This window comes from Strigops habroptila, chromosome 4, assembly GCF_004027225.2.
Source record: "Strigops habroptila isolate Jane chromosome 4, bStrHab1.2.pri, whole genome shotgun sequence".
Lineage (NCBI taxonomy): Eukaryota > Metazoa > Chordata > Aves > Psittaciformes > Psittacidae > Strigops > Strigops habroptila.
The window spans coordinates 8,377,011-8,401,366 of record NC_046358.1 but is presented as its reverse complement, the minus strand read 5'-3'; the positions used below and the strand labels follow the sequence as shown (position 1 = coordinate 8,401,366).

At 39.6% G+C, this 24,356-nt stretch overlaps 1 protein-coding gene across 6 annotated transcripts; it reads left to right on the top strand.

The window, feature by feature from the left end:
* Positions 1–323: 323 nt before the first annotated feature.
* On the top strand, positions 324–24,040 carry PLA2G4F (phospholipase A2 group IVF). 6 transcript variants are annotated; one of them, XM_030482478.1, is made up of 21 exons: positions 324–1,514; positions 1,908–2,050; positions 6,074–6,146; positions 8,056–8,192; positions 9,473–9,601; positions 11,067–11,107; positions 11,692–11,734; positions 12,205–12,259; positions 12,557–12,723; positions 13,775–13,885; positions 14,400–14,437; positions 15,337–15,469; positions 15,847–15,983; positions 17,074–17,296; positions 17,488–17,602; positions 18,754–18,891; positions 19,371–19,478; positions 20,386–20,580; positions 20,909–21,075; positions 21,633–21,819; positions 22,606–24,040. In XM_030482478.1, the coding sequence occupies exons 2-21, from the start codon at positions 1,940–1,942 to the stop codon at positions 22,833–22,835; spliced, it is 2,538 nt and encodes an 845-aa protein (XP_030338338.1). In that variant the 5' UTR covers positions 324–1,514; positions 1,908–1,939; the 3' UTR covers positions 22,836–24,040. The 6 variants fall into 6 exon arrangements, with proteins under 6 accessions (XP_030338338.1, XP_030338337.1, XP_030338339.1 ...); XM_030482477.1 differs by having other exon boundaries at positions 15,334–15,469; XM_030482479.1 differs by lacking the exon at positions 9,473–9,601 and having other exon boundaries at positions 15,334–15,469.
* Positions 24,041–24,356: the final 316 nt, after the last annotated feature.

Here is a 24,356-nt window from a genome sequence, read left to right as displayed (position 1 = left end):
GGGTCCCTTGTGATACCAACGCACATTTTAAGTACTGTATAGTACAGTTGGTGATTGTGTCATTTGTTCATGCTTGCTGACAAAAATAGAACTGAATAAAATATAGATGTACATCTACCTTTACCACTATGGGGCTGCTAATCCAAGCAGAAGTAAAGTTACCAGGAGTGAGGCCATCTTTGTTGCCTCATGTTTTGATGCCAGTTTGCTTGCTTGTTTTCTTAGTCTGATAAAAAATGACAAAACCAAGTAGCTTTTCTGGTTATGAAGTTGTCTGTCAACCGTGTCTGCAGATAGCTAACACTGCACACAAATGGTGCTAATGGGTGATCTGTTGACTATGAGACAGTTCTTAAACATCTGTTCTAAAGAGCTTTCAGTTTTTCTTGAGAGAGAAATTCAAGAGAAATTCCGTAAACATGAGATCTCTACTGAGATTTCAGTGGAAGAAAAGAAAACTTCAGGAAAAGGCAGGTAAGTCTGATTTTAAATGCAATTGGGCACTCACTATATAAAATGCAGGCTTTATATGCTGCCTGTAATAAACTCTTCAGAATAAACTCTTCATGGATTTCTCCATGTTAGCTTACTATGTGAGGCTGCCTCAATTTTCCTGTGATTTACAGTCAAGCTATATATTAGATTAAATATAAATAAATCCAACTTATGGTTCTGCAGTTTTTCAAAGATAAATAAAACCTAATGTGACAGTCCTTCACTTCCAATGCAGTGGTATGTAGAAATGCAAAGAACTTGCTTTTTCAGCCCAGTGTCTACCATACTACTTAGTACTACATAAGAGCTTTACAGCAGTTGCTGGCTGTTTTGCAATGGTATTATGTGTGCTTTTTGCCTGTGCATTGGCTCTTAAGTCTGTGAATTGACTAACTAGTACTGACTTGTTTGTGTTGCAGATGCTGGTGCCTATGCTTAATTTTCTTAAATTCTGATCTAGTGACTGACACTAATGACAGGAAATGATTAATGAATGGGACCTTGCTGAGAATGTGTCACATTCTCATGTTTGTGTGGGGCTGGTTACATGTTGTGTTACTGGCTTTCGTACATTCTCTGCCACTTTCTAATTGTTGAAATACTCTGAGTTTGTTTCTCGGTCTGCTCCCTCAGTTTAAGCTCCTGAATAAAAAGCTCCAGATCAAGCCAACTGTCAGCAGCTGTTAATAAACTGATCACTTCCAATAAAAAAAATTCCTTTACTACTTATGTATTATTTTTAAGGCCCATTAAGGCTCATAAAAAATCTTCCCTATCAGTTGTACAGTTTTTCAAGAACCTTTGGTTGAAGAATCAGGATTGTGCTACATGGAAATGAGAATGAAGGGGGGACTTGTGGAGGCTGCTCACGCAGTGAGAAGTTAAACATGGTGATGAATCAATATTCTCTGAGGCATCCTAATGCAGACCAAATTGTAGTGTCACCACTCAGGCCTCTCTGAAACTTCTGTGAATAGCTACAGTCAATGAGAAGTTTGGCTTTGCTTCAAGCTTGTAAGATGGAAATTTCTTTCTATTTAAAAATACTCTTTTAGGCTATGCTGAAACTCTGGAAGGGTTTAAAATGGCCAAGTCTAAGATTGGGTTGCTAGAACTCTCTGAATCTGGACTGGAGGTTTTGAGGTTGTGGCTTGATCACGGAGCAGTGCTTCCTCCTACCCAGAGCTTCCCAGTTGGGTGCTGCTTTGCTGCCCTTATCTTTTACCAATATTTGGAAAACCTGGCAGTGAGGTTTCGAAGTGGGTTGTTTGGCAAGCGCAGGCCACACCTCTGCTTCCCACAGCTGGAGCACAGCCCAGTCCTGCCCAAGACTTCAGAGTGAGCCTGTGACACGCAGCTTTTCACAGCCGCGTGTCTGGGGACTCTTCATTCTCTGTGTTTCCCTGTCTCAGGTTTTCTGTGGCGACGACGGGACGTTTTTCCCATGTTCCATGAGGTGCTGCGGGGCACGATTCCACCCAGAGTCCTTCCTGTTCTGGCAGCTGTGCTTTTCCAAAGGAAGGAGAGGAAAGAGATTGGGTTTTACCACAGGCGGGTAAGACAGCATTCCTTAGCCGATGTGTCTGGCAGTGACTTCTGCTACTGCCCGTGTGGAAAACCAGTCCTCCACTTCTGCAGGAGTTAATCAAAAAGTTTATCATTAGGGGAAAATTTTGGACAAGAGTAATGCTAATGGAGATCTTGTTTTTTATTAAATTCAGAATCTGTGTGAGACAAGGCAGAGCAGGTCTGTTTCCTTGTTTTTTGGGGAACAGAATTAAGCTGATGCTTAATTTGGGGGAGAGATAAAACAGTGTCTAGCTGTTTTCTTGCAAGATATCCTTGGTTACCATTCTCTTCCTTTCTGCTTTCTACCTTATCCCATCAGGCTTAATGATCTAAAGGAGGTGAAGATTAATGATGACATCACCTCCTGTTCATAATGCAGAGCAACCACATTAGATAAAGGGGTTTCACTGTGTTTGTCCTTTAACTGGTATATAATCATTCCACTGTAGAAGATGGTGTGGCTAATAACCTTGGTTTTGAATTATACTAAGTGTTTGTGAAGGAGCCTTTGCCTAGGAGATCTGATCTGTCATCTGATTACCTGTCCTCTTCCACCCCCGCTAAAATCTACAACTTAAAATTGAGGTGACTGTTAAATACCACGATTAAATGTCATCTCTACACTTGTTGCTGTGTGATAAAAACCATCTTGTTGACTTTCTTGTTAATGTTGTTGTTTAGTAGTTGGGAAATTGGGCTAGAAGAAACTAGTGTTAGTCTGTTATGATGTCCGTTAACCCATAAACCACTGGATGTGATGTTTCCCCTCAGGTGCTCATTATGGAAATAAATAAAAATTCAATATAGCTTAGCAAAGTTGTGTTGACTAGTGGGGAGAAATCTTGTATTGAGTGAGGCATGGTGCAGCAGATCACCCTTTTGGCTTTGTAGGTGAATTCAGTGTGATCAGATCTCTCCTTAATTTCTGAAGTCTAGTCTTAGTTTCACACACTAAAGACAAACAACAATAAAGTGGGAGCAAGCCCAGTGTTTGCCACTGCTGTTGCGATACTGAGCTGTTAGCACTGCTCAGATCACCTGACTGATTATAAACCTAGCCCTCCAAAGACCATGGTTCTTAGGGCTGGGTCTGTGGGCTCCTCTCATGTCTATGGGTGCACATTTCTGGGGGAGAAGGGAAGTGCAAGGGAGTGCCTAAGAGAACCAAGAGTTTGCTTTTGGATTTAAAAGCAAACTTGGGCACTTTGGCCACAAGGAAGGGAATTATGTGCAGCAGAGTTTACTTGGGAGCAGGAACAAGCTGGGGAGAAAGTGCTCCCTTGGTAAACTGGACATTTCTTGGAGCTACCTGATTTGCTTGGTAGCTGTGAACACGAAGGAGGATATGGCTTAGAAGTTACATTTTTATTTGCTGTTGACAACATTTTTGTAATGAAACTGGCATGCTTATGGTGAGTCCTCTGCATCCACTGAGAGATGTGGAGTGGATGCCAGCACTTACATCCCACTCTAAAGCAGGTATTCGGAGCTGCCTGAGGGTAGAGACTACTGGGATAACCTGTTCTGCAGTTGCTTGCTGCCGCATCAACGCCTTCAGTTTAGATGAAGGATACAGACAGTTGTTAGCAGGATTGAATGTGTGAAAATCCAAGTCTTATACACTCGTTTAAGGATTTTGAGTTTTTATTTTTTTGCCTCAAATGCCCTTTCCTGAGCTCTGGAAAAGGGGTGACTCTGAAAAATCGTTTAACTGCAAAGTAGGAATTGGTTGCTTGCACTGTTGCCTGCATTGGTATGCTGTCATGTACACTGGTATAGGTAGATCTGTTATTATTTACTGTTCATTTCCCAAACAGATTTGCCTGCCTTTTCCCTGATGGGTTCAGATAGAACATACCCAATACTCTCATGCTTCACTGGTTTGCAAGGTTCACCTTGGAACATGTTATGACCTTGCTGTGCCTTGGCTAAAAGATAATTAGGAAAGGCACATAGGAAGGTTCTGGCATGACTGATCGCACAGGCTTGGGAGCACAGTGAAATGTGTGTTGTGTAATGTACCCTTACATTTTCCACACCCCGATCATAATTTATCCTCAGCTGTGTAATGACTGACTGCAAATCAAAGGTTGTTAGAGACCTTTGGAAAGGACTTTCTTTTGAACATGTGACTATCTGTTGACAGATGCCGTGTGGTAAAATGACATGATATCTTCAGGGTGTTCTGTGTTTCCTCTGCTAATAGTGTCTGAGTACCAGGTGATAGTCAGGATACATGAGTGAAAATTGCTTTGACAGCAGTGGGGGTGTGATTATGTGCCTTCATTTCTCAACAACATGAAGAGTTGCAGCACCTTTAGGAAGTTGCTGAGATTAATATATGCAATCTTGAATTTCTGTGTGTAGTCCACTGCCCAACTCAATGAGGTAGAAAGGAGGTCAGGCTTTACCTGAGAAACTAGTGTCAGAGGTTGAACAAAATATGGGTGATTAGGAATGATTTGAAATAGAAGAAAAAACTAGAGTCCTGAAGGGTAGAGCTATTGCTGAAATGTCTTGTTCCCAGAACCAAGTGAGGGAAAAAATACCTTCAACATGTCAAAGTTGCAAATAAGAACCCTTTAAGAGTAATAGTATAATTGGAGTTTATTTGTACAAATTTAATTTGGCTCCTGTGTGTGAGGTATCTTAGACAATGCATGTAATTTTTACCCTTTGCTTGTTGGTCAGGGTGAATGGTACTCAGTACACAGATGTTCAGTATACTATGTATGTCATGGTTTTATTGTGTTGCTCAAATGCTGTTTTGCAAAAGCTGGCAAGTATGGTAAAGTAATAAGGAAAATTCTCAAAGTATGTGACTGCTTAATAAACAGTACAGTTCCATTTGTCAGATGAAGAATACTGAAAAGAGTTTCAGAGTCCAGGGTTCATTTGTTTCCTCGAGATCCTAGCTAGCGATATGTAATGTTTGGCACTCTGCAGCATTTCGTTGTAAGTGGAGATCCTGTTGAATTCAGTTGTAGGTGAATACTGAGTGTATCTGAAATCAAACTCTGGTCTCAAGCCAACCATCTAGAAAATAATGAATGTGAAGTAGCAACCACTTACGAAAAGCATTTTGAAATGGGAGTTAAAAACAGAAGAAATTCTTAGCTGGCCAGGATTGTGTCACAGCTGATGGAAACAAGGCAGAATCCCATTCAGGTCATAAGCCTTACACAATTGCTTCTGTGCAGTCTCAGCACTAAATCCCTTCAAGCTGTTTTCTCTTGTCTTCCCCTGCCCTCCCCCAACTTGTCCTTCATGATCTTCTAGGGTTCTAGATTCTAGTCAGAGTATTTTTCTTTCCTCTTCACATCTGGGCACTTAGATACTAATATTACTTTCAAAAAAATAGCTTCCCAGAAGCTTTCAAGAGCAAGGATTACATCTTGATCTGTGCTGGTAAAGTGGTGTGTACATTTAGAGTGCTGATACCAGCAACGGTCCAGAATGGAAAGGAATTTAAGGTTTGCCTTTTGCTCAAACTGCCAGGAAGTATGTGTTCTTACAAGAAAGTGGGTTTTCCCGCATTGTGAACAGTGCGTGCTTTCTATGTCTTTAGACCATGCTGTTAAGATTCTTGTATGTCTGCTATTACTCAAGCATGCATGTGCCCTTGGCAAGTAGTCTTAAGCTATCCAAGGCATGATTAAAATTATTTGAGCAGCTTCAGTATCTCTTTATCCTTCAGCAGGAATGAACTAATGAAGCAAAATTGATCTATAATTAGAGGAAACCCTAAATAAGGGACTTATTTTCTAAAGTCTATGAGGAGTTACCCTAAGACATCACTCGTTGTGCTGAAAGGGAATGGAGTTTCCTTCTAGACTCCTTTAATCTTCCTCCAGGACACCGAAAGTGCTGCATACGTTCCCAAACAGACTCATGAATAGCTTATTTTGTTCTGGCTGGTATGATCCATTTCTCTGGACTGATACTAGTGCGGTTATAGAACAGGTATTGCAGTTTGGTAACATGCTGAGCTTGCTCTTCTTCTTTTCAGTGGGAGAAGCACCCTTACTACAACCTAACGGTAAAAGTTCTCCGAGCCAGAAACATCAAGGGTACAGATCTGTGTAAGTATTTCATAAAGATATTATGAAAACAGGTGGTTTGTTCAGTGTATACCTGTGACGCAGGTAGCATTGTTACGGGAACTTCTTATGTAGATATAGTGTACTACTTTTATGTCTGAACAAAGGCTTCTCTTGTAAAGCATTACATATATATTAATAGTTTGATGTGGGGCCAAGCTACAGATTAACTCTGCTACTTTGCAGAACAATGTCAGGTAAGTCCTGGTGATATTTTCCTTCCCTGCTCCTTTACATGTCCTACTATGGCCTGTTCTGTGTTCCTTTGTCTGATTCAGTCCTCTAGTCATGACAAATTTCACCCTTGCTCCTCCTGAGCACTCTTCTCACATCTGGAAGTAGCAGTCTCCAGTTCTAGCTTCCAAATGTTTATTTTCTCAGTTGAAGTAGTGCTTTCTTTCACATGCCTGCTATTTTGTTTATGTCATTGAAGCTTTTCAGGAGGTAAGTGGTTGACTGATTCAAAGAGAAACTACTTTTTACATGTTCCTGGTTTTGATAGCATGGTAAATATTCCCTTCTTTTTACTCATCTGTATTGAGTAGGGGCTGTTTGGGGCATTTTGATCTTTAAAACTAATTTGAGATTTAATTCATTCAAATTTAATACAGTAAGGTAGTTTGCCTGCCTAAAGTTTATATCTGAATTCCAACATTGAACTACAAGAATGCTAAACGACTGTTCAGGGAATGGAAAACCCTCCTGGAAGGTTGAGGCCTAGAATCACACTGTGAAGGAAGTTCTTTTTATGGCCTTTCTGTTCAACTGCAGTAAAGAGTGGTTCCCATGCTTGCACTGTTAAAGGGTCATAAACTGGAAGGACAGACTGAGACAGTCTGTTGTTTTTAGGAAATGGAAACAGAAAGCTCAGCTCTTAGCCAGACTAGAGGAGGGTATAGCAGTGATGGATATTGTCTACTCGGACTTTTGTAAGACTTTTGACACCATCTCCTGTAAGATTCTCATAGAGAAGCTGATGAAGTATGGACTGGATGAGCAGACAGGGAGTCTGATTGAAAACTGTCTGAATGGCAGAGTTCTGAGAGTGGTGATCACTGACACAAAGTCTAGCTGGAAGCCAGTAACTAGTGGTATCATCTAAGGGTCAATTCTGGGTCCCATATTGTTCAATGTCTTCATTAATGATCTGGATGATGGGGTGAAGTGTACCTCAGTTTTGCAGAAAAGGACCTGGGGGTCTTGGTGGACAGCAAGCTGATCATAAGCCAGCAATGTGCCCTTCCTGGAAGGAAGGGTAACAGTATCCTGGACTGCGTTAAGAGGAGCATTGCCAACAGGACAAGCAAAGTGATCCCCTCTACTCAACATTAGCGCAGCACTGGTGAGGCTGCATCTGGAATAGGGTGTCTACTCCAGTTGTTCAGGGCTTTCCACTAGTGAGAGATACTGGTGCCACTGAAGAGAGTCTAGTGAAGGGCCAGTAAGACTGTAAACAGGCTGGAGCATCTCTCGTGAGGAAAGGCTGCAGAACAGAAGGCTCAGGGAATCTTATTGATCAAGTATCTGAAAGGAGGGTGTTAAGAAGATAGAGCCAGACTCTTTCAGTCATGCCCAGTGACAGAACAAGAGACAATGGTCCCAATACTAGCAGTAATCTTTTTTTGAAAAGCTGATCTTCCTCCTTTTGAATAGTGGTCTCTTTCCTGAAGGGCTTTATGGTTTGGATGAACCAGAAAGGTATATAGGTACCCAGTGTTCAATTTGCTGCTTTTTAAAGACATGTACTTCATTAAAGGCTTTTGCTTTACAAGTCCAGCCTTAAATTTGCACTTTTTATGGTGCAATGAGATCTAGAAAATGAGGAGCTCATAGGAAAGAGTATGTTTGATTGAAGTTGTTCTGATGTCTGTCCCTACACTCTCCGCTCTAGTGTCTAAGGCAGACTGCTATGTGGAACTAAAGCTACCCACTGCATCTCCTACAGTCTTCCGAACTCAGGTTGTTGACAACTCTGATAACCCAGAATGGAATGAAACTTTCCAGTATCGAATCCATACTGCTGTCAAGGTAAGGAATGTGCTTTGTGGAGGTGGTTAGTCTACCTGCACTTGTGTACTGGCTTGCTTACTTCAAAACCAAGGGATCTTTATTACCTTCAAAACCAGTGTTGCTTGTAAGGTGTCGATCTTTAGTGGCACAAAAAGCTGCACTATGCATGTCCAGTGATAACCACAGCAGTTTGTAACTGCACTCTCATGTAAATTGCAGCTAGAATTTTCCATAAACATCCTTGTGATGCAACTCAGGAAAGGGAAGTTATGGCACTACTTGGTAGAGTTCAAGGAAATTCCTTGATAAAGCAAGTTCCTATCTGAGGATTGCATCTACTTTCACAGAGTAGCTATTGCCTTCCTGTAGCTCTACCTTACACAGCCAAGTGGCTGAGTGAGGATAATGGGAACTATATTTCAAACACTGCCACTTAGTTCATTCAGTCAAGTTCTGCCTTCACTTCCTATGGTTCAGAAAAGCAAAATTCAAACTATTAGGGACAGTATGTCTGTCTGATGCCTGAGCAGGATTCATAGAATATTGAATAAAATCTTCAGATTGTCACTGTTCATTCTCAAGGTAGACACTAATGATAGAGGAAGGAAACTGTACTTTAAAAGGTTAGTTTTAGTCTGGCATTATTGCTTTGAATAACATCCTAGACTTTGGAATAAGGTATTTATTAACAAGAAACTATCCCCCTTACTGGAGTACCTTTCCATAATGGTTGGTGACAAAGGTGAAATGGTGATTGACTTAAATGATAAGAAAATTGCAAACTAAGCTCTAGAGTGTGAGAGCTTTTTCTTCTCCTGTGGGTTCATGAGGTCTCAGTCTAGTTAGTGCTGCAAGGCTATGCCAGCACAAAATTCTAAGTTCAGCCTTGTTTCCATGAAATCTAGTTGCTACAAGGCCTTTTTTTGTGGGTGCCATATGTACTCACTGTGTCTATTTCAACTAGTTTCTGCTGGGCTTACCTGCTCTGAGACAGTGCTGAGCAGGAAGTGATAGGTCCCTATAACATCCTGGACTGGATCATGCTGAAATCTGTGCCTGAAGCTGGTGGAGAGTACTGCCATGTGCCTTAGAAAATCTTTTAGCTAAATGCTGTCAACTAGGAGCTTTTTGCTGAACTATGCTGTAAGCCCTGCTGGAAATAGCAAATTCTCTTCAGGAGTGGGAAAGGGGAAAGATATTGATTAATGCATAAAATGTCTATTGTATACAGCTGCTCAGGTTTGAGGAAGTGTTTTTGTCTTTTCGTCTGAGGCTGTTTGGTTCTCTTTGGTTTTTAGAACATTCTGGAATTGACGCTTTATGATAAGGATGTCCTCGTCAGCGATGAGCTTACATCTATTGTCTTTGATGTAGCGGGCATGAAGTTGGGTCAGCCCCTGCTGCGCACTTTCAAGTTGAACCCTGAGGTTAGTCCCTGGCTTCTTCCTGGGTCAGCTATGAATAGCTGCAGCTCATCGTTACAGAAATCATGTAGTACATGCTGGTTGATTTATCTCTGCTGTAGAAGCTGGAAGGAGAAGAAGCATCAGGAGGTGATGACTCCTGATGCATTTATGTTTTGTATGGTTTTACTGTCAACTGAGATGTTTCTAAAATCCCTAGTGATTTTTTTTTGTGTGTGTGTGTGTGTTCCACAGTCTTTGGGATACCCAGCTAAATGAAACTGCTGTCTTTCAGAAGATATTAAAACACCTTTAAAGGGAATTGATTTTTCAGGAGACTATAGGGGCATAAACTGGGTTTAAAATGAAAGGCCTCTGTAGTCAGCAGTTGTTGTTGTGTGGACTGCAGACTTTCCTATATAGTTGATCATCACTTTGCAGTGGAGAAGTTTGTTGCTGCAAGTGTTACCTCTATATTTAACAAGTGCAATGCCTAAGAAAAGCTTATTTTCCCTGAGTTATGTTCAGTGACCTTCAACCTCTGCTTCATGTATGCTTCATGTGCATATGAGCTGCTCTCAGTCCTTGTGCACTTGTTTATGGACTTGCAACAAGGTAGCTTGGTTTTACATAGCTAAAGCCACATCACTGGCCTGATCTTCTTTTGTAACTTCCTCAAACACATTGCTACAATAGGTCTGGATTAAAGGTGAGCTAATGATGTGTTTTCTTGAGAAACTGGGCTTCAGTGCTGTTGGTGTACTCAGAAGCAGACTAACTGGTATGCAGTTAGCAGGGAGGTGTTGATCAGTGTCACAGGCACTCTAAATGATTTGTGTTCATAGAAAGCAGCTTAGTAACTCCCTTGTTCCCACTAACTCTATCTTGATTGCTGAATGCTTAAGCCATCTTGATCAGTAATTGTGGAACCAGAAACTTCAACTTCAGTAAAGACAATTACCCAGATTGGCTTCTACTTCATTATTTTAAAAGCTGCATGAGGTGTGGTATCAAGAATTTACTGTAAGATATGGTAGGGGAAAAGATGGGTGGATCAATGTCTGTACAAGACAAAGACAGCAATGAGCTAAGAAGGCAATCTGCTGAAATAACAAATGGGAGAAGCACAAAGCCTCATGTAGAAGCTGTTTGCAGAGATGGTGCTGCAGTGGTACTTGAGCCAGAGGAGGGTTTTTTTTTCTCATTAGCAGAGCAATGCATCTGAGACCCAGCTCTCACTGTATGCACTTGTGTCCTCAAACGTAGATGTGTCTGGTCAGAGGGGGTATGTCTGGGAGGAGAGGAATCTTTAAAGAAAACAGCAAAAGGCATAAATTTAAACCTTCCATAATTTCACTGGAGCTTTTGTCAAAGCAACAAAAATAGTTACTATGGTTTATGATGGGAAGAAAGCTTAATCTCTTGGAAAAACTTATCATAATTACATTCAAAATCAAGGGTCACCTGTATTCAACTTTTATTTTCAAAGGCTAATGAAGAGCTGGATGTAGAGTTTTACTTGGAGAAATGGTGAGTCTTACCTGAAGAGCTGAATGAACTTGTGCTCTGTAGATTTGTTGTTTTAGTTGCTCTTTCTCTGCAGGGACAGTCTTGCCTATAAAAAGGCTAATGCTTTACAGTTCTCTGTGGTGTTCAAGTTGATTCACCAATGGCTGATCACAAATATCCTTAAAGATCCAGTCACCAAAATTTTTGGGTTATCAATAAAGAAAATTTTGCTGGACATCATGGGAATGACAGCATTGCAAAGGAAATTAAGATTTTGTGGATGGGTTACTAAAGAGTGGAAAGCTTTCACAGTTAACCTTGCAATATAAACAGGTGAATAATTTATCTTTCTGATAGTCTATCTAAACTCAGCTTTTCTCTAGGTTATCAAAATAACTGAGATGGGTAGACCTTATAGCACATGTTTCTTGAGTATTTTCTTCCCATTGTTCTGTGTAGGGAAATATTCTTGGTATTGGTCTAGTTGGCATAGATCTCACACACCGAGGGCCTTTCTCCCCCATGCTTATCCAGGCATTTAGTTTGTAAAGTAGGATGAAACAAATTTAAAAAAAATCCTAATATTACATCTCTTCCTTTCACAGCTCAGATGCCCCTACAAAGGTACTGACCAATGGGGTCCTTGTGGTGAGTACATGGAAGTCAATTACATATATGTTGGGATTTACTCCTTCAAGAGGTTTTCAGTAGGACAAGAGGACAAGAATTGCTGAGAATTCTACTCCTGCTTCTAAATAGTTCCTTTTCTCTCCAGCTTCTGCCTCTCTGCCAGGTTCTGGAGAGGTACTCAAACATGCATTAAAAAAGGTAAACCAACAGAAAAACCCCAGGTGTTGAGAACTTGTAACTGTGAAGTCCTGGTTGTGAAAAACCTCGGTTACTGGAATAGGAATGGTGGTTTTGATTTTGGAACAAGAGAAAATAATCCAATCCTGCTGAAATAAAACTTGTTCTTTGTTTGAAAGATCAAAATAATCTTTAATGTGTTTTTGGCAGATTGCGGGTGTATGTCTACACCTAGTATAGTAGGTGGATTAAGCTTCAACAAAGAAGTGAACTAAAATGTCATAATCAGAGCTAGTTTCTTCTTTTCATAGGTTCATCCGTGCTTGTCTCTGCAAGGCACTGTCAACAAAGACAAAGAACAGCAAGGTAGGGCTACCTGCAGGGTTTGTCAGATCTACTTTTCAGCATATTTGTTTCTTGGGAGAGAGGGGAGACTTGATTCTCTGTCTACACACTGCATTTTTATTTACTGACTACAAAATTTACTTTTTAAGTTAATTTTCCTTTTATTTTTGATACTAAATAATACTGGGTCACTTCCACTGGGAATCAGGCAGGCGACCGTTTGTTTGTGTTTTTATAGTCTCAGTTACACTTAACATGTATCTGATTTTCAACATTTATTTGTCTCCTGTAGTCTAAACTTCTTAATCTAATGCACAGGGAGCTGTGAGGTCAAGGTGTCTGTTCCAGGGGCATATCAGAAGCAGCTGCATATTCCGTTGGGACCAGACAGCAAGGATTATGGAACCTCATTTGTCTTTCATGTGGATAAAGAAATTTGGCCAGAACTGCAAGTGGAGCTGGAGCAAACCATATCTGTCCTACAGGTAAGCGTCCATGCTGACTGCTACAAAGTTTACAGCTGACTTTTGAATAAATCCAACCTGAAACCAGTGCCTTTTGTTCCATGAAAATGTCCTTAAACATAAATCAGACAGCCTTAATTTGATCTTAAGAGGACCAGGGACTTCTTCAGATGTTCAGGGATGTCAGTATATTATTCAGGTACCTATGGATGTCAAAAGCTTGCACTGGAAGCAAGTTTCTTGTGGAGTACTATATGTATGTGGTGCTAGGGACCATCTATTCTGAAGGTTACTAATCACTTCCAGATAAACCTTTTTGTTCCAACTTAACTCGTTGATGTTGTAACTGCTCAGATCAGAATTTTCTAAGCCAAATAAATGTATTGTTTTTCTGGCTATGCATTAGGAATGTATGGGCAGAGAGATGTTTTTCACTATCACTGCTTTTTACACACTACTGTCCTTTATTTAAAAAAAGGAATAAAAATGTCAGACTTTGCATTGGATGTTTGATGTTGGGTAAAGAGGTGAACTTGTCTTAGAAGCATACCCTCCCCAACATTTGAAAATCTGTTCAAATTTGGGGTTTAAAAAAATCTGAATCTGCATATGCTTGCTACATGGATCACATCTTTACTTTCACAGTTGAAATACTCTGTAGCAGGTCTTTTCTGTTAGAAACTTGTAGAGGACTTGTCACTTGCAAAGACTTCTTTAGCTTTGTCTGTCACTTCAGTTGCTACATGTACCGATGCTGTGTGTCTATCCCATAGGAGTAACTGAATATTCATTGTGATTATTGGTTCCAGTATGGCCCATGAGATTTTTTGCTTGTGACAGACAACTATATTAAAGAAACCAAACCACCACCAACAAAGAGAAGCTATTTGAGTGACAGAAATAATCCCAGCAAAGATCTGTCAAGCAGGGAGCAGGATGATCTTGAAAGTCTTAGACTTTTGGGAAAGGTTTATTTATAATGAACTTAAAGTTTGTTTGCTGTTTTAACATGTGAAAGACAGATCTTTAACTTTTATCTGGAGAGCTCAAATAACATTTTCTTTTTTAATAGGATGGTATGAACGATATTGAAAAGCATACTACAGTTCTGGGATTGGGAACTGTACCAGTTAATTCCCTTCCTATTGGACAAAAAGTTGATAGAATCGTTTCTCTGGGAGAGGTAATGTCAACATTTGGAAATTGTTTTAACATGCTTGGGGTAACTTTTCCTCCCCTTTGCCTGCAGACATTTGAAACGTTAAGCTTCACATGATTCTTAGGAGTGGGGTTTCCTTGGATATATAGAATGAAACACTGAGATTACTCAGTGCAATTCTTCTAAAAATGTTTTCATGGTTGGGTCTTTCAGAATAAGTGATGAATAGAATTCATCACTTTCCAAAGCAAAAAGGCTGTTAGGGTGTGAAATTAAAATATCAGAGGAGAAAATCAAGCAGCTTGCAGAAGAAATATTTTTTTCCACCCTGCTCTCTGAGTTTATGTTTTTAATTTCTGTGAAAACTATTCATAATGTCTGAAATACTGCAACAGAAGGTGTTCTAGAGGTGTAGTTTTGTGGGTGAAACTGCTGTTTTGGTTAGTATCAAGTGACCCTGCTGATGTCATAACCTCTAGTTAATAGTTCCACCTGCGTAGTTACTGTCAATTGCAAGATATGTGCTCTCTTTTCACAGGGACAAAGTTTGGATATGAGTTTTAAAGCTGAAGAGAGGTGAGTGGGAACCTCAAGGACCTCTAAAAATGAGGAAAGGTCTTTATTCTCATAGTGAGGAAGCTGAGTAATTCTCTCCACTGTTCTGGGGAGGCCTGTTGCCTGCATTGTTCTCTTGGGACAGATTCAGGAAAAATACCTGGTTGTTTTACTTCTGAAGGCTGTGTCTTTTCACTGTGCAGATGCTACCTATTGGATTGGTGTCAGCCCTGCTGAAATCTGAACAAATTTTGTGTTCCTAATAGCTGATGATGTAAATATTGAATAGCTTTGTTAGGTACAGATTGTTTTGAGAGTATGTGCAGTGCTGTAGGAAAGGACATCTCAGTGTGTGAAGAGTTTGAACTATAAAATACAGGAAGTGATAAGGAAAGAATAATACACAAAACTGAGCAGTTGGCTAGTAAGTAAGGGTCATTTGGTATATAATCATTAACTGAAGATCCTGCTCCACTCTTACATACTCATAGCAAGTTTATTGGCATTCAGTTGTCCCCTTCTGCCTCTGAAATTCAGAAGCTCTAATCGCTCTTCCCCTTATTTCTCCATTCATGTCAACACAGTGATCTCAGTCGTGCTTCATACAATCTTCTTCACCCACTGAGAATCTTTACTTCCTTTGTGAAGTTCCTTGAACCTTAATTGGAATACTGTTTGACACAAGCTTTGCATTTCGACACTAAGGGAGAAATGCAATAGGGAGAAGCTTCATTTTTAATTCCAAAATCTGTTGTTACAAAATAGCTGGTGTATAGACGTACGCTAAAATTTACATGAAGACTTGGATCCAGTGATTCAGATCAGCACCTAGATTGCGTGTTCATGGAAATTGTTCTTCCCCGTAATTACAAAAGCTCCAAAACTTCAGTGTTTTTTGGTCTTTATTTCTATTTCAGCACTTGGGATCTTGATATACGGCTGGGTTTTGATCTCTGTAAAGAGGAGAGAGAATTTTTGGGCAAAAGGAAGAAAATAGTTTCTGAAGCACTGAGGAAGGCTCTTCACTTAAAAGAATTCCCTTCAAAAGATGAGGTATTAGTTGCTCATTTGAGGACACTGTTACATCTGGTTAGCCTGGTACCTTGCTCTGTGATTTTTGGGTGCTCTTGTAAGGATGATTGCCTTTTTTGTTCTTATGCGTATATTGTATGGCTCGCAAGTAAATGCATAGTAACAGATACACGTAACAATGTCAGTAAGTGACTGTCCCTGAGATGACACTGCTATGGTTTATATTTTTATATTTGTATTTCAATTAGAAAGTAGAGAAAGGAGCTCTGAAATTACTTGAAATGTAAATAGGAATAGGAATAGAGATTTTAATCTCTTATAAGAGTGAGTCTTACATGGGATAGGTTCTGCAACTTATTGGCAATTCAAAAGTCTGTGGTTATGACTACTGTCTGCAGGTCCCAGTCGTAGCAGTGGTGGGGTCTGGAGGTGGCATGAGAGCACTGACATCATTCTATGGCAGTCTTGCTGGGCTTCAGCAGCTGGGCCTTTTGGATGCTACAATATATCTGTGTGGGATTTCTGGCTCTACTTGGTAAGTGTTGATTCCAGAAACTTATAAGTGAATGTGGTAGTGTTGATGTAAAATAAGGCCAAAACTGCATTTGTGCCATCTGTAAACAGACAACGCATTCAAATATTTTATTAGTTCTTACCTGTGAGTCCTAATGGGTATCCTAAAGAGTCTTAAGAGATTCATTATCACTTCTAACCCATATAGCTACTGGCTAAATTTATGAAACTGCTGCTTTTGTAAGCCTGGCAGTTGAATATTGGAACGTCCTGCCTAAATATAACTGCCATGTGTTCCCTCAGAGCCCTGACTTCAAAAATTTTCCCCATTTCCCTGCTCTTGCCAAGATAACTGAGGTGGTGCAAATCACTGGAAACATGTCCACATGGGCCACTGTGACACCACCTTCCAAATGTTGTACATGGCTGAATAGAGCAATAGCGCTGGCTTGCCCTTTGGTGGATTGGAGCAATGTGCTGAAGTGTTAGACACGGCTAGAATTTTTCAGTAGCTCAGTTCCTGGGTTTTGAGGTGAAATCGTCCCTCATAATAAGTACACATTGTTTTCATTAAAGTGTGATCCTCCCTTCCAGAGCTTTGTGTGTTAAATTAACTCCTATGTACCTAGCATTCTTCCACTAACTTTGTGATCTGGCCTGCCCCTTTTGATTCAGAGACATACTTTCAAACGAATGTAGGCATCTGTTTATGTGGATAGCCAATAGTCCAAACTAGTTTCTCATTTAATTGGACCTGTGTTCTATTGCTGTATGTAATAGCACTCTTGCTGTCAGCCAGTCTCTCAGGGTTGTTATGGCCTGGAGTTAACTCACATTTATGAACTGGCTCATGTGTGCTAGCATATGGTGCTTGGAACAACCTGCAAAGGTAGATAAGCAATCAGGATGAAGTTGTCCTGAAGGTGTCAGGGTTTTCATCACATTTTAGAGTTCCAAGATCCATTATTATAGTCTCTTTAATGATGTTTCACCTTTTAGCTAGACTTCTCAAGCTTTTAATTCAATTGCTGCAGCGCTAATTATAACTAGCTAAAACTGTTGTTTTACATGAATGTAATTATTTCTGATGACGTTAATGCAAGCATTTTCAGGTGTTTATCGACATTGTATCAAGACCCTGACTGGTCACAGAAAGACCTTCAAGATGCAATCAAGAGAGCCCAGTCTACTGTGTCCAGCAGCAAAGCAGGAGCATTTTCCCCAGAACGACTGAAATACTATTTCCAGGAGCTGAATGCAATGGAGATTAGTGGACGGAAAGTTTCCTTTACAGATTTGTGGGGCCTTATTGTGGAATATTTCCTACAACAGAAGGTAAAAGAGTTCACGTTTGGATGTGTATTGCTGTTTCTTTTCCAGGTGGCCCAGTTGTAGAAGGCCACCAAATTTGTCAAGCACAATTTTCTCTTAGTGAAGCCATGTAAGCAACAGCTTCAAATCAATCAAAGTATGGGTACATAATTTATCTGGCTAAAGTGTGCTTCTCCTTCCTTGCTTGTGACCAGGAAGATCCATCAAAGCTTTCTGATCAGCAAGAAGCAGTGAAATGGGCCCAGAACCCCTATCCTATCTATGCAGCTGTCAATGTGAGGCCCAATATTAGCAGTGGTGACTTTGCAGGTATGAACACGGAAGATTTATTTTTGTTGGCTAATATCCATAAATTCCTTTCACCTATCCAGTTCGTGCGGTAGTGAGTAGCTGACAACAGGAAATGTGCCTCAAGCAGAGTTGGTAATGCAAGAGGCAACAGGATACTGCTTGGCAGAGTGTTACCATCCTGATTGCAAATGTCTTCATCATGGCTGTAACAGAAATGAGACTCAACTCTGCTGCTCACTCCACATGTTTTGCTAGACAGTGCTTGAAATTTTCAGGAGCTGAGAGGGGAGATTTTAAAATATACAGGTCTGTGTCTGAATCAGAGACTTGAAGTCCTTGGTAATTAGGTGACCTACTTTCTTTTATAGTCTCAGATAATCAACTTATGTAGGATTCATGTAAAATGATGGATTGGCCACCTCGTAGCATGCATCATTAAAACCGTGGTATTTAGCAGCCTGCATTCTTACTGGTTATACAATTATGGTAAAAAATGAAGGTGAATCCTATTCCAGGTCACTTGAAACTTCTAGTATGATGCAACAAGTGAGGATAGATATAGTGAGACAGGAACACAAATACTTGTGTTCATCTGTGTACCACTGTGGCACTTTTTTGTTTTGTTTTGTTCTGGAGGAGTCTGTGTTTATGACAATGAATTTGATTTGTAAGTATTTGTGGAAAGCTTTCAAGCATGGGGGGACACTTTGATAAGCAGACAATGAAGTTTGACACAGTGGGTCAATTGGATTTTCAAGGCAGTATTGTAATAGTTTCTGAGAGATGGCAAGTAGTGTGAAGAAACCCTAAGAAAAGTGAAATAGCTTCCATTTGTGATGGAATAGGGAGCTATCAGAATGGTTTGAAGTGGAAATAAAGTAGGTTATTCTGCAGTAACGAAGTCAAGATGGAGCAAGATGTGATATCCTCCACCCCTTGAAGCCAGAAAGAAAGGAGGTTGTATTTAGTCAGTGATAGCCTGTACAAGCGTGTTTATTAATCGTGTGTAAGATAGAGTTTCACTGAGAGGAGTGTCAGGGAAATCCACGGTGAAGGTGAAAAGTGGAGGGAAACTCCCTTCTGTCTGTCTTCTGTGAACAGAAATCAAATGAATATTTTTACCTATGTTTACGCTGAGATGAGTAAATATCCTGTTGGCTTGTTCTTAGAATGGTGTGAGTTCACTCCCTATGAAGTTGGGTTTCGCAAATACGGAGCTTTTGTCCGAACAGAAGACTTTGACAGTGAGTTCTTCATGGGACGGCTCATCCAGAAACATCCAGAACCTAGGATTTGTTTTCTACAAGGTATGATCTTACAGTAACAAATAACATGGGGAGATGGAAAGGAGCTACTCTGCTTTTGGGACTCATCAACTTAAACCCATGCATTTTTGTCCCTTCCTAAAGAATTTGAAGAAGGGAAAAATGTCAAATCTTTCTCCAAAGGTTTAGGTGTAGGTTCATAGTTTTACAGTCTGATGTCCTGAGTCTGCAAGACAACTCCGTGATGAGGTGCCTGTCAAAAACTTCTGCTTTAGGTCTTCCCATTCTTTTGCCATCTTTTCTTTGCTGATAGAAGGGCTTTTTATCTTAGAGAAATTTCTGCATTACATTATTACATCAGAATTTGTCAAGTGATTAACTCAAATGTTTAAACTGAAACATCACTATTAGAATAGTAGGGGTCAAGAGAGCCCTCTCCCATGGCAAATGGCAGGTGAATTACAGGCCATTTGGTTACACTGTGAAAATTTTGAGCATTAAGTTCTGCATTTCTCCTGCAGGAATGTGGGGCAGTGCCTTTGCTGCAAGCTTGGATGACATCTGCCTGAAGGTGGTTGGTATAGGACTGGGCTTCCTAGATTCTTTCAAAGATGTTATCAAAGTTGTAGGTAAGAACATACATTAAAATAATAGAATTTTTCAAAACAATCCTAGTTTTGGAATGATCATACAAATAATATGACTCAAAAATATGCTGTGTGTGGTTTTCAAGATGAGCGTAAAGGATGGATTTGGGCAAATCTCTAGTACTGTGTATCATTCCTTTTCACGTTTAGCAAAGAGAGTAGTTACAGTTTTTCAGTACACTTTCTTTTCTTCCTTTTTCAAATTTTTTGTCTGATTTTGACTGTAAGTTTCTGGGAGCTGTCTTAAGCACATGTTCCAGTGCAGGGGTCTTACTCATGCGAAGAGGAAGACTAGAGGCTGGTCTGCTAAGCAGGAGGTGGAAAATAGGTTTTCAGTTCCCTCCTTTGCCTGATTTTTATAATCTTGGGTAAGATGGTTGTATGTATATGCATTGTTCTCCATTTGTACAATGCTTCCCTAGCAGTGAAAAGAGAGTGTATTAAAAGCGAAGAGTTGCTCAGGTGCATGTTATAGCTTTATAGTAAGTCATGGGGGGTGAGGTTTTTTTTTTTCTTCTCTGCTTTTTCAGCCCTCGTTTTTTCTCCCCACATTTTTGTTGTTGTTACTGTAAACGCTACTGTGGGTATATAACTGTTGTCTTATGAGACAGAAGTGGTTGTCACTTGGTAACAAGGGTTTCTTTGTGGGGGTTTGAAATTAATATGGGCAATGAGTTATGAGTAATCCTATTCCCTTTAAACAGGGAAGGTAAATTATCCATCTATAGGATATGCAGCTCATTTAAATTTAATTACAATACTCTTTCTATTAGAGGACAAATTCAGCCTTAGGACACCTGGTTAAATATTGTAGACAAAAATATGATTGAAATGTTGGAGATATGCAAGTATTTTGTATGCGTTCTGCATCCTTCTGTGGCTTCTTCAGATGACTGCCGAAGATTCCATTTCCGCGATCCAACACGACTGAAGACTCGCTTAGTTATACCTGGGGGCCCCTTGTTACAAATCTTAGAGGATTTCTTCAAGTCCCGGGTCACATGTGGAGAAACCTTCAACTTCATGCAGGGATTGTATCTTCATAGGGATTACGTTAACGTCAAGAAATTTGTGGCTTGGAGAGGTAAATGAGTCTATGTGTATCTGGTATATAAAATAGTGTGCTAATATTCTGTAGCTGTTGATGTTACAGAACATAAGTGAGCTTTGTCCCACTGAAGTCAGGGAATTTACGTCGTCTTACACTGTAGCAAAACATTTGATCCACTATGTATGTTCTCTCATACAAGGCAAGCTCGTTATCAGACTTTACAGGTTGGACTTAGAGGAATGTGCATGTAGGAATGTCTTTTTTCTTCTTATAGCCCCAGCATAAGCTTTGTTTGTTGCTTGTACCGAGAGGTGTGCAATGAGTCATTATAGTTACTTGTGTTACTTGGAGTGTCTTCCAGGCACTCATCTGGATGCATTTCCCAACCAGCTGACTCCCATGGAAGAGAACTTGTATTTAGTGGATGGTGGCTTTTCTATCAACTCTCCCTTTCCTTTGGTACTTCAGCCAGAGAGGGATGTGGATGTTATCTTGTCATTCAATTATTCCTGGGAAGCTCCGTTTGAGGTGAGAGCATTATTACATGAAAATGAAAGCACAGAATCATATTCACAATGGCAGCAGATGAGTTGATGTTGAATACAAACACTAATACAAAGAATGAAAGAATGTATTAGAATCTATCCTTTTTACTGTGAATGTCATGAGGAGATGGAAAGTGACAACTGTGGTAAGATTCAAAGCTTTTCAGAAGCCTAAATAGATTGTTACCTAAAATAAAGAGTATTTGTTTAGCTCATATAATCCTTGTTACTTAGATGTGTGCTTCTAATGAAAAAGTGGCTATTGATTTTTCTTCGTGCAAACAAATTATTGCCTGTATATACAAGTGTTGCTTTTTAAGTGCAGAAAAGTTAAGGTGAGTATATTCAGAGTAACAAAACATAAAAAGTTTCGTTTGAAAACTGCTGATGTTTGGTAGCAGTTCTGAGTTCTGCTCTTCATTATTTTATGTATTTGTTTTTTTTAAATTGAAAGTCTCTCTCCCTTTGAGGTTTGTAGTTAGATGATCTTCAAGTTGTTGCTGGTATTGTATCAAAATAATTTTTGTTCTCTGACAACAGGTTTTAGAATTGACTCAGAAATACTGTGAGGAGCGGGAAATTCCTTTTCCAAAAATCGAATGGAGTGAGGAAGATGAAAAGAAGCCAAAAGAGTGTTACATGTTTGTGGATGATGATAATCCAAAGGCTCCAGTTGTGCTCCATTTCCCACTGGTGAATGACACCTTCCAGGAATACAAAGCTCCAGGTAAGGGAGCTGTACGTTAAAGAGCTATTTTTACAATCCTTTGGGTGTGCTGATGGGGAGAGTTCAGTGGGCTCAGTGTCTCTCCTTTCTTTCTTGTTAGTATTACCCTGTAATTATTAAATTGTTACTTTAAGGCGGAATCAGCCAGTGCTGGGCTTGAATATGGCTCAAGATTACTGCTTCCATAAAAGCCACAAGCAAAAGTGTTTTTAGCAATTTACTTTAATGTTTATCTTTCAAGACTGGTATTTAAATTTAAGTGGCAGGGTGCTGGAAACAGTAGTTATCATATTTTGAAGGATATATACTAACCTCCAAAGGTCACTCATAAACTACGGTGTTTAGTGTCTTTTATTTTAGTGTAGAACAGCACTTTCAGGAAGAATTTAGTTTAGTATTTCCTATTTTGAGCATGATAATCATGAATGCACTAAACAATTTATCACAATGAAAATGTATTTTAGTCCTGTATTTTGGAGTCTAGTTGGAGTAGAAAGGGTAATAATATTTTACCTTCAGCTTCCAAGCATTTTGGATCCTGAAGGAACTGGAATCTCTGAGGAGGAGCTTTGGGGAAAAAGTTAAGGTTCACTGGAGTTATCTGTGCTATTCTCCTTGCAGAATCCAAGTAAAATGAGTCTACCATAGCTGGCTTGTTTGGGGTTTGTTGGTTTGTTTGGTTTTGTGGGGTTTTCTGTTTGTTTGGGGATTTTGCGTGTGTGTGTTGGTTTGGTTTTTTTTTTTTTTTTTTAATTTTTAATGTTGTTTATTTACTTATTGCTACAGGAGTTAAACGTGAGTCAGAAGAAGAGAAATCCTTTGGTGACTTCGTTATTGAGTCGAAAGATTCTCCTTACCGTACACTAAACTTCACCTTTGAGCCATATGATTTCAACAGGTTGGTGGAAGTGAATCGCTACAATGTTCTGAACAGCAAGGACACTCTCTTCAAAGCCCTAAACTTGGCTCTGCAAAGGAGAAAGTTGAAGAAAGTCATCAATACATCAAATACATGAGCAACTTCCATAGTTGAGGATACAGACGGGCTGCAGTGTACGAAAGCTGTGTGGTTCAAGACAGAATACTGAAAACTAATAGCTGGAAACTGTGTTCTTGTGAAGGGAGTAGCACACGCGACACTGAAAATTCATTCCAGATAGCAGATGCTCTTATGAAAAGCTAAAGAGATGCACCATACAATGTGGGTGTTGCTTTGCTGTGTGGAGAAGAGCAAGGAATTACCTTGCCCAGTACCTCGTCTTACAGCGCTTGATGCCAGATGACTGGGGAGGTCTATTCAGATAGTTCAATCATCCGGAAAGTGATCTTCCAAACTCCACTGAGTGGAGCACCTCTTTTTGTCAAAGCTGTGGTGGTGGTGGTTGAGGAAACACTGATTTCTTCTATATCTTTATCTCACTTGCTCTTTCAATCTCATTCCATGAATGTTTACAATTTACATCATCTGGCAAGGAACTCCACAGATTGTAACTATGCCCTGAGAGATGAAATGTGTCCTTTTGCTTTCAGCTTGCTACTGGCTGATGCCCATGTACTTTCAAGACTGCACAATCATTAACTGCTTTCCATTTTTGCCATTCATGCTTTCAAAGAGCTCTGTGGTATTTCCTTTATACCTTTCTCAAGCATTACAATGGTTTTTAGACTCCCAGAAGTTTAGTATAGAGTACGTTAATTCAATAATGATTTGTTCTGGGGGAATAAGAGTTCCCCTTTATATATTTAACAATTAAAGACACATCATGGATTGTGTTGCTTCTTCCTACAGTTTGATCATCACGTTTGATGAAACTTGCTGTCCCATCTTTCTCTTTCTGAGAAGAACAAAGGCTCTTTTGAAGAGTCTGAATTAGATATTTTTTCCTTATACTGGGCATACAATTCAGCCAGACCTTGTGTGTCTATATATTTTAGAAACATGAATATTCAAGGTAAGCACACCTTATGAATGTGAATGATTAAAATAATGTCAGATGCTGCTACGCTGTGGAATGGAATTCACCTCCCTTGGCAGAAAGTTCAGAGAAAAATACTGAATTATGCAGTTGAAAAATATCCAATATATACAAGGGAAGCAGACAAGCACTGTTTACTTTTGTGACTTCTGCACTGAACTGAATGTATTGATTCTGGATTTGAAAACTGGAGACAGGAAATTTGTCTTTTCTGAAATGATGTAAAGGCTTACAAATGGGTATGATTCTTGATATTTTTTTATGTGTTTCTCTTTTAATAAATAACAGTTTTGCTAATGTGCTTGTCATGATTTTTCTTATGAACACTTGTGTTGATATATTTTTCCTTATTATAATAAAAAGTAGGCAAAAAAGTCGGTGTAATACTATATTGCATAGTTTCTTTTATAACATCAAGGTACCTGACAGTGGGACTCTCCAAGTCCCATCTCAGACTAGTGCTGCACAGCAGTAGATAGTAATCTATTCATTGAGAAATTAATCTCTTCATTGAGAAATCTATCTTTGAGAAAGTATGTGTCAAAACTGATTTTTTAGATG

Coding starts and splice junctions, on each gene's coding strand:
- PLA2G4F (XM_030482477.1), top strand. CDS start 1,940: ATGTTCCATGAGGTGCTGCGGGGCACGATTCCACCCAGAGTCCTTCCT. Junction 8,193..9,472: donor GAATCCATACTGCTGTCAAG/GTAAGGAATGTG, acceptor TTTGGTTTTTAG/AACATTCTGGAATTGACGCT. Junction 20,581..20,908: donor GAAATTTGTGGCTTGGAGAG/GTAAATGAGTCT, acceptor AGTGTCTTCCAG/GCACTCATCTGGATGCATTT.